At 57.4% G+C, this 9,013-nt stretch overlaps 1 protein-coding gene across 1 annotated transcript in view; it reads left to right on the top strand.

The window, feature by feature from the left end:
* The window catches only part of ASPSCR1 (alveolar soft part sarcoma chromosome region, candidate 1), a gene marked incomplete at its 3' end in the record, with an annotated part of 25,781 nt that overhangs the window by 12,210 nt on the left and 4,558 nt on the right, over window positions 1-9,013 (top strand). The window contains exons 6-12 of the mRNA XM_010184359.1: window positions 2,379-2,518; window positions 4,590-4,671; window positions 4,909-4,975; window positions 5,750-5,812; window positions 6,083-6,135; window positions 6,203-6,324; window positions 7,954-8,224. Coding sequence (XP_010182661.1) covers window positions 2,379-2,518; window positions 4,590-4,671; window positions 4,909-4,975; window positions 5,750-5,812; window positions 6,083-6,135; window positions 6,203-6,324; window positions 7,954-8,224 — 798 coding nt within the window. The remainder of the gene's footprint in view (window positions 1-2,378; window positions 2,519-4,589; window positions 4,672-4,908; window positions 4,976-5,749; window positions 5,813-6,082; window positions 6,136-6,202; window positions 6,325-7,953; window positions 8,225-9,013) is intronic.

The following is a 9,013-nucleotide window of genomic DNA, read 5'->3' as shown; positions in this document are numbered from 1 at the left end:
AGCAAAACACACAGCTCGCTGTCCTGCAGAGCGATGTTGTGGAGGGCAGGATCTGCCGTGTGGGGCATTTATCATTGCGGGAGGTGGTTGTCTTTTGCTGTGGGTCAGAAGGCGAGCTGGTGGACCTGGTAGCCCCTTTTTGTAAGTCGCCCTGGGAAGGTGGTTTTTGGATTTGGTCTGTGCTTTAGGATCGTTGGTGACACGTTAGAATAAGGCTTTGCTGAGTACTCAGACCGGGAGATGCCTAATTGGAATGGCTAAATGAGCAATGCCTAATTGGAGGTTTTGATGTTCAGCATCAGTGTTGTCTGGGGAAGCAGATGGAGTCGCAGACGGAGGAGCGAGCGGTACCTGCGTGTCTGCAGGGTGGGCGCAGCGTTCCCCAGGGACGTCTGGGCTGGTGCGGGGTGGAGGTGCGGAGCAGCGCGGTCATGGGCTGTGTCGCATCGTGCAGGTGGTGCTGCTGCAGTGACAGCTCAGGCTGCGGGAGGAGGTTGAAGTGTGCCCGGGCACTGCGCAGGCCTGGGTAATTCTCTGGCCCTGACATCGGTCGACCTCAGGTCGGCTGCTGGCGGCGGGCAGGGCCTCATCCGGCTCCGCTCCGTGCGCTCAGGATCAGGACCGTGGGCACCAGCCCCTTCCTGGGGCTCAGCTCCGTGTGCCCAGGCTCCCCCCGCAGCGCTGGGCATCCCCCGAGCCCCGGGACGCTGCAGCCCGGCTCCTTCGCCCGCTGGTTAGAGCTGACCCTGCTCAACTTTCTAAAAGTAGCCCAAGGTCCCACCCACACAACCTCGCTCTTTTAATTTCTCAAATTACCCTTTGGTGCCCGCAGCAGAGCGAATGTTGCCTTGTAATTTGTGTTGTCTTTGACAATTGAGGGAGACTCCTGTTCCCGAGGGGCCGTGCCTGGGGGAAGGGAGGATGGAGCAGATGGGGGAGGACGTTGGGGCGTTAATTAGGATTGCAGAGAGCCTGTGAGGGAGCAGGGGGAGCAGAAGGGCACCGGTTTGCTCGCGGAGCCCCGCGCTGTGCTGGGCTGGCCGTGCAGCGATGCTGTGGTGACCGCCACAGTTTCTGTGTTCAGGCATTTCTGCAACTTGAAGAGGTTGAGTTGTCCAGGGGCCTGTAGGTGTAACTGCCCCTTGTGCATTTCACTGTGGTTTGTGCTCATGTTCTGACACTGCTGCTGCTCTGATGGGGCAGGAGCCGGTGCCTGTTCTGAACGGGGCCGGGTACGTGATGCTGCCCTCCTGTCAGAGGCAGCAGATGCCGCTTGTCAATGGGCTGGGGAGGGTGCTGTGTTGTGGTGGTGCGGGTGTTGTGGTGGTGCGGGTGTCGTGGTGGTGTGGGTTTTGGGTTGTTTAGGGTCTGCGCTGCAGTTGCAGGCCGTTGTGGTGCTGCAGGGTTTGCCGTGGTGGGGCCGGGCTGTGCCCTGCATGCAGGGAGGGGTGTCCTGGCCGCTGGGGTCTGCGCTGCTCAAGTGGCCCCTCGGCAGCATTGGAGGTGCAGGGAAGGGGTCAGTAAGTTTGTGAAGGGTCTTTGCTGCGGGTGAGGCACACGGTGCACTGCTCCCGTCACATTGTCTGCGTTGCCCCAGCAAAGGTTTCTAAGTGTGAAACCAGGGTTTCCAGTGTCCAAGGGGACTTTCTGCACGCCAGGGGCCAGAAAACGTGGAAACGTGCACAGTGAAACCCTGCAGTGGCTCATTCAGAGAACTCAACAGGCCAGAACCTTCCTTACAAACCCAAAGGTTGCTCTGGAGTATGGCGAGGCAGCGAGAGCCCTGGTTGGGAACTGGTGCCACTGGTTCTGTGGCAAGGGAATGTGCAGTGGAGAGAGCAGAGGGTGCGATGTGAGCCAGGAGCGCAGGGCAGATGAGACACTGGGGAGGGCAGCTGATGGTCTGTTGTGTGGAGAACAGCACCCGTGGAGTCGTACGCTGCTGTGGAGTGGCCAGGTTACGTTCTGAGAGGTTTGACACAGAGCAAGGAGAGGTGGGTTCTGGTTTGGGGATAGCAGTAGTTTCTGAGTACCTGTAATGGGCTGGGTTTCGCTCAGATCAGTCTCACTGCAGGGGCAGGGAGGGGATCCCACCCTGGGCAGGCACCACCTCCTGGCGCTGGTGACGCTGGGGCCGTCGCCCTGGGCTCTGCAGCCAGAGCAGCTCCCGCTCAGCTGCGGCTGGGGCCAGCGCGGGTCCCGCTGTGTGCGGGGGAATCGTGTCCCAGCGCTGGCACCTCGGTCTGTGTGGGGGATGCGAACCCCACGCTAGCCATGGTATTGCAGTTTGCGGTGCTGGCACTTGGCTTTTTTCAGGAGCCTTTGGTACAAGCAGAGCAGCACATTAAGACTCAGAGCAGCTCGTTTTCATCCCACAGGTTGTCGAGCGGGAGCCGCTCGTCTGTCACCTGGACCTCCTGGAGCCGCCTGCTGCTGCCCCCGAGGAGCTTCCCGAGGAGTTCTTCGAGGTGACGGTGGACGACGTGCGGAAGCGCCTGGCGCAGCTGCAGAGCGAGAGGCAAGTGCCCTTCTGCTCCACTTCCTTTGAGCAGTGACGCTGTGCACCTACAGCCAGCCCTGGCCCTGGGTGTGGGCTGTGTGGGAGCTGCTGCTGTGGAATTACTGAACTGGTGATCACCACTGGGAACCTCTGCCCTTGGTGCCATTGGAGCACAAGGGCTGTGACAGAAGCTGTGTTTTTGTGTGAACCGGTTGAGTGTTTCACATGGATGTTGGGAGTTTCATCGTGAGGGGTCTGTGGTGCCTGCGTGGTGATGGCTTTGGGAGTCACTCACAGCCATGTAACTCCCCACCTCTTCTTTTTTCCTTCTCCCTTCTCCTGAAAGAGAAGCTGCTGCCTTTGTAGCTTCTCAAAGCAATGAATGTGTTCGGTTTGAAGTGCCCCATGACTCTCCTTTAAACATCACAGGCGTTGTGAGGCACCGGGACCAAGTCTGAGTTGCACTTTTTACTTAGAGCTGATGTGTTCCCCACAGGCCACTGAAATCCACACAAATACACAGATTGGCCTGAAAATTGCTCTGCCAGTTGTGGCTCCGGAGTATTTAGTGGTGCAAATGCAGCATCATTTGGTTGGGGGTTACTGGAATACAGTCCCCTCAAAAAAAGACCTAATTTCCAAATTTGCTGATGCTTGTAAGCCATTTTTGCCCCACAGACAGGGATAAAAATAAAGGCAAGTCACACATGAAACTGATACCAGTTGGCTTCTGATCTCAGCCCGTGCATCTTAAAACAGAAACGAGCTGCATACAACACAGTATTTCGAATGCAATTAGAGTTTAATTCCAACTTCACGAGTGGCTGAGCACTGGTACAGATCAGCAGTGCCACACCAGGAAGGAGGGAGCGGAGCAGGTTGGTTCACGTTGCTGTGCAGGTTGGAGCTGGCGCTGCCCGAGCGCAGCCTTGGGACCACTGGTGCAGTGAGGCTGGGGTGGCTTTGGGATCACTGGTGCAGTGAGGCTGGGGTGGCTCTGGGGTTGCCGGTGCAGTGAGGCTGGGGTGGCTCTGGGATCGCTGGTGCAGTGAGGCTGGGGTGGCTCTGGGATCGCTGGTGCAGTGAGGCTGGGGTGGCTCTGGGATCGCTGGTGCAGTGAGGCTGGGGTGGCTCTGGGATCGCTGGTGCAGTGAGGCTGGGGTGGCTCTGGGATCGCTGGTGCAGTGAGGCTGGGGTGGCTCTGGGGTTGGCATCCTTGGTACCACTGGTGCAGTGAGGCTGGGGTGGCTCTGGGATCGCTGGTGCAGTGAGGCTGGGGTGGCTCTGGGGTCACTGGTGCAGTGAGGCTGGGGTGGCTCTGCCCAGCCACTGCCCCTCAGGTGCCCTGAAAATGAACAGACGTCCTCCAAACTGTGTGGGTGTGAGAGATTCGCTTGCAGAGTTGTGCAGAACTGTGATCAAATGTTTCACCGAAATCCAGCCTGGTACATGGGTTATTCAGAACAAAGAGCAAACTAGGAAAAGGGACTAAAGCTGAGCATGGGATCTGTTGGGTCTAAGCTTATTTCTTTACTTACAGGAAAATACAGAACTGTTTTATTGAATTCTTTGTTTAATCTTCAATAAAGGTAGATTGTTTCTTCCCACACCCGCTGCTCCTTTTGAAACACCAGTCTGTGATGCCAGGTCTTGACTGAAGTGAAACGTCTCACTTGTGCTTTGTTTCCCTGTTGCCAATTAATACCCATTAATTTCTCGCGGCAGCGTTGCTTTTCAGCTTCAGTAGCTCTTGGTGTGATCATGTCCAGCTTCAGCCTCTGCTTCCTTGGGTTAACAAGTCCATCTCTTCTGCAGCAGTCGAGGCAAACTTGCCCTGCTCTTCTTCGTACTCTGGCATCCGCTGTCGTGAACTTACTTTTAAACTTGTACAAGAAAAGTGATTTTACACAGGATCGTTGCTGATGCCCAGTGGTTCCACATATGAGATTTTAGGGTAGGAACCGTGGGAGGTGGGGGAAGTGTGAGGAATACATGGAGCAGTTCTCATCGGCCCTGCTTGGACCCTTTGCTCTCTTAGTGAAATAGGAATACATCTTGGAGTGACAGCTTCTCTCTCCCACGTGTCCAGGAAACGCCTGGAGGAAGCTCCGCTGCTGACCCAGTCCCTGCGGGAGGCGCAGCTGAAGGAGAAGCTGCAGCGTTACCCAAAGGTACCTGCACCCTCGTGTTGTGCTGTTCCTGGGGTCAGCTCGCTCACAGCCTTGGGAAGCCGCGGCTGCGTTCTCCGCAGAGCTGCACACACAGCCCGTGTGCTCCTCCACCCCTGGGATAGCTCAGACCTCCCCAGTTAAAATAAAAACGAATCTTGGTGGCAAATGCTGAGCCAAGGCCGGGTGTCACAGAACAGCCACGCACAACCGACCCAACGCGCTTTGCCTCTGCCGCAGGTGGTGCTGAGGGTCCATTTTCCAGACCGGCACGTCCTGCAGGGGTTCTTCCGTCCCAGTGAAACCGGTAAGAGCCACCGCCAGCTCGGCCACTGGTGGGTGGGTTGGTCCTGGGTCGGCTGCGTGAGCAGGGAGAGGGGCTCTGCACGGGTCTGTGCTGCCCAGGGAGCGGTGCCCTGTCCTCACAGTGTAGCCTTACGGGCTGTGGGGTAATTCCCTTGGGCAAGGGGAGTTTATCTCCAGGAGTGCTTGCTGGAGGCTGTCGGGCTGCTCGATGGTAAAACACCTGTGCTCAGGAAACTCCCTCCTAACGTCCCGTTCTCTGTGTCCAAATGTGGTGGTGGTGGGGTGAGCTTGGGCACCTCCTCTGTGTTTAAGCTTTAAAAGTTTAGGGGGGAAAAGCAACCCCACCACTCCCCTGCCCCAGGCCAAACCAAACCAAACCCAGGAAGACTGGAAAGCAGTTTTACCTCCCGTAGTCACGGGATGAACCGTTCTGCGTCCGTCAGAGCTTGCACCCAGCAGCTCGCGGTGTTGCCAACAGATCCTCTTATTTGTGGCTGGCAGTGATGGTCACTCACAGGTTTTTTGTTACTGTAGTAATGAACAAGAGCTAGTGGGTGCTTATCAGAGTCTCCATTTTGCTCAGGGACCAGCATGTCTCAGTGTTTGTTGTGTTGGCTTGCTTTCTCCAAGGTATTTGTCATGGTAGGGACGTTCTTCTATGGAAAGGGCAATCCACAGAGTGTGTAGGGGTTCTGGTGCAGGTTAACCACGTGCCAGAAGAAGCACCTGAAGAAGCAGGTGTAATTCAGCAAACCTTTCTCTCCTTTTTTCACAGTTGGCGTTCTGAGAGACTTTGTACGAGGCCACCTTGCAGATGCGGAGCTGCCCTTTTACTTGTGTGAGTGTGCTGTGGGTGGTGGTCGGCCTCGTTTTACAAGGCCTGTTCCTGGCGGTGCTGCAGGTGGGATCACGCGTATGTGAGGTGTGACCTGGGGAGGAATTCCTTCCCTAAAAACAGCCTCGGTGCCCAGGGGTGTGCCCCGCTCGCTTGCCTGTGTGGGCAGTGCGAGCACGTCGCTCCTTTGAGCCGTGATCCCTCCCGTACCTGCTGTATTTACTGTTGTGGTTGCTGGGTGGTCCTGTTTTGTAACTTGTTTTTTAACTTCAGTTATTGCACCTCCCAGAACCATCTTGAACGATGAAGGTTTGACCCTCTTTGAGGTAAGGACTCGCGTGCGCTCCGTGGTTCTGTGACTTGCTGCTCCCCTTGCCCCGCCACGTGCTTCAGCTGCGTAACGTGGTGATCCCCGGGGTTCTGCTCAGCAGGACGGGGGGATCCAGGTGCTGGGGGCGCAGGCTCCTTGCCAGGAGGGCTCCTGTGCGCAGCCGCATCGCTGGCCCCTGTGGCGGGTGGGGGTCCCATTGCAGGCTCCGCAGTGTACAGAGCACGCGCTGCGTCCAACCTGGAGATGCCGGCGCGAGAGCTGAGCTGGCGCGGGGTTGCTCTGCCTGTCGCTGGGGATGCGACACTGCACTGGGTAGGAAACTGCAGGAGCTGCGGGCCATATTACACCTAAACTTCACCTTTTTGGTAGTCACTGGGTCAGAATTTGTTTTAAGCCAGCTTGCACATTGAGGAACATGTACTCTGTGTGCGTAACTTTTCTCAAAGGGTGAAATTCAGCTTTTCAGATCCACGATCCTGGAGGTGTTTTGCAAATGTCAGACAGCCTGGCCTTGGGCTCGTGGCTGTGTGAGTCACGCTCGTGTTGGGAGCTTACGCAGTGATTTCTCCAGTGACTGTGCCCCAGACTCAGCCTGTTTAAAACGTGGGCGAGGGCGAGACGGGTTTGAGGGGCAAGGGGTTCTGCTCGACGCCCCCGGGAGCAGAGGGGACGGAGCGGGGGCTCACGAGGCAGGAGGGGGGTGAGGCCGGGCGAGTGCTGCTGTGGAGCTGTTCCTGATGGAGCTTCCCAAATTCCTCAGCCTCCTGCCAGGCCACGTGGAGGAGGTGCACGTGCAGCTGCTTTCGGGCTGTGGGCTGTGCAGGGAAGCAAGGTGTGGGTCTGTGTTCGCAGTGGGAGGTCTCACCTCCCTGGTGCACCATTAGGAATTCTTTGCTGAAACCTGGGGGTTTGGGAGTGGTTCTGTTACGCTGAGTTCCTCACCCCGTGCCTCTGACAGGTTCGACTTCCTGGGAGTCTTGAGCCCCCTCAGGGACCCCATTTGGGGTCCATCCCGTGGTCCAAACCCATCCCATTTGGGCTTGGGGGTTGCTGTGCTGTGGCTGTTGGCCCCACGCAGCCGCACACCCGAGGCGGCTCCGTCTGTCGCCCTCCCTGCACCCTGCCCCAGCTCAGCCGCCACCGGGGTGTGCGCGGCTGTGCGTGTGTTGTGGGACACTCGCAGTGGGCAGGAGGACGATGACTGTTCTTTTCAAGGCCATGTTGTGTGTTTCAGTTAATAATGATTACAGCAGCTCGGTGTCTCTGAGCCGGGAGGTTTTGCTGTTCTCTCTCCCAGCTCCCTCTGCCTTGCGCCATCTCGCCCGCGTCCGCCACCCGAAACGCGGTGTCAGGGCGCGTGTGGGGACCAGGACAGGACGTGCAAAGGACAGATCCTGTCCTCAGAGTCCTGAGAAGTCCCACGAAGGGGACGCCACCTTTTCCTCTCGAATCGCATGGATCTCCAGTTTGGGCACCATTTATTTTTTCTGTGAGGTGGACACTTTGTTGGGTTACGTACATCCTGAATGCTGAGGACTTCAGTCTGCCTCTGTAATGAACCTTTTTCCTGTTCTCAGTTCATTTATTTTGGGTGTTCTGTTGCCGCTTCCACTTCAGGGTGCTCACCTTTCTGGCTCTGCTTTCCTCCATTCCCCCCAGCGCTGTTCTTTGATTTTCTCCTTTTCAGCACGTACCCAGTGGACGTCTTCTGAGGCAGAGCTTGTTCAGTGAAACACCACAGAAACGATCCCGTCTCCCTGTCCTTGGTCAGAGCCCTTGCGGCAGGAGTCTGGTGTGATTCTCTGCCTTAAAGCCCTGGTCCGTCCCTGGCGCCGCTGCCGGTGCTTGCTACGTGTGGTGGTTTCCAGTCGCGACGTTTGCTGTGGATTCCCTGGAACACAAAGTATGTTCAGGTGGTGCTCCTGGGGGTGGACTCCTTGGGAAATCACTACTTGGTGCAGAACCTGGTCAGTTTTGGGGCCAAGCACCTCCCGCTGGCAGTGGCTTTCCGAGGCCGACGCGTGTGCTGTGGGGCCCGCGAGGCGCAGAGCCTCGGTGTTAGCACCGAGGAGGAGCTGTGGCTGGTCAGGACAGGCTGAAAATCCTCCCAGACATCGCCTGTTAAGGAATGGGTTTTCTCATTTCTCGCTTCTGTGTCAACACAAAAGCAGAATAACATCCAACTGAGATAAAGGGTGGCAAATCCAAAGGTGATTTCCGAGGTATGGTTTTAGACAGTGTAGTCTAATTAAACCGCAATTAGGAAGTGGCTGTGTTGAGAATTTGGGCACACTGGAAACGGCGATGGGAAGTCGGTGTGTGAAACAACGGGGGCACTGCAGACTCCGTCTGACCAGCGCCCTAGAGAAGCTGTTTTTGGGCATGCTGACTTCTTGTACCTCTCAGGACCTTTCTGCTGGAAGCCTCAGGATGTTTGTTGTTTTAGAGGAGCTTTATCTGAGCAATTCAGCGCGCGGACGCGTGGCTGCTGCTTACGCTGCGGCCGCCGAAGGTGCCCGGTTGTGCTCGCATCCGTCACCCGCGCTGCTGCTGCTCCCGCTCTGTGCCGGGGGTCGGTGCAGGTGGTTCAGATGACAGACGCTTGCGGTGGGAGCTGCCGGCTGAGGCGGATCAGAGCCGCCCGGCGCGGATGCAGGCGGGTGTTGGTGTTGGTGATGGCCGAGGGTGGTGTGAGCCGGGAGGGGACTCGTTGTCAGCATCGCCCAGTGCGGGTGTTGCTCTGCTGGTGCAGTTTCGCCAGCGGACCCGAGCAGGGGTTCTCAGGCCTTGCTGAAGCTCAGGGGCGCTGGGAATGAGTGCGCGGTTTGACCCGAGCGCCAGAGGCCAGCAGCACCGCTCCGATGGGGCGAGCG

This window comes from Mesitornis unicolor, unplaced genomic scaffold (genome assembly GCF_000695765.1).
Source record: "Mesitornis unicolor isolate BGI_N332 unplaced genomic scaffold, ASM69576v1 scaffold32585, whole genome shotgun sequence".
NCBI lineage: Eukaryota > Metazoa > Chordata > Aves > Mesitornithiformes > Mesitornithidae > Mesitornis > Mesitornis unicolor.
Note: the sequence above shows the minus strand (reverse complement) of the source record. Positions and strands in the feature narration are given on the sequence as shown.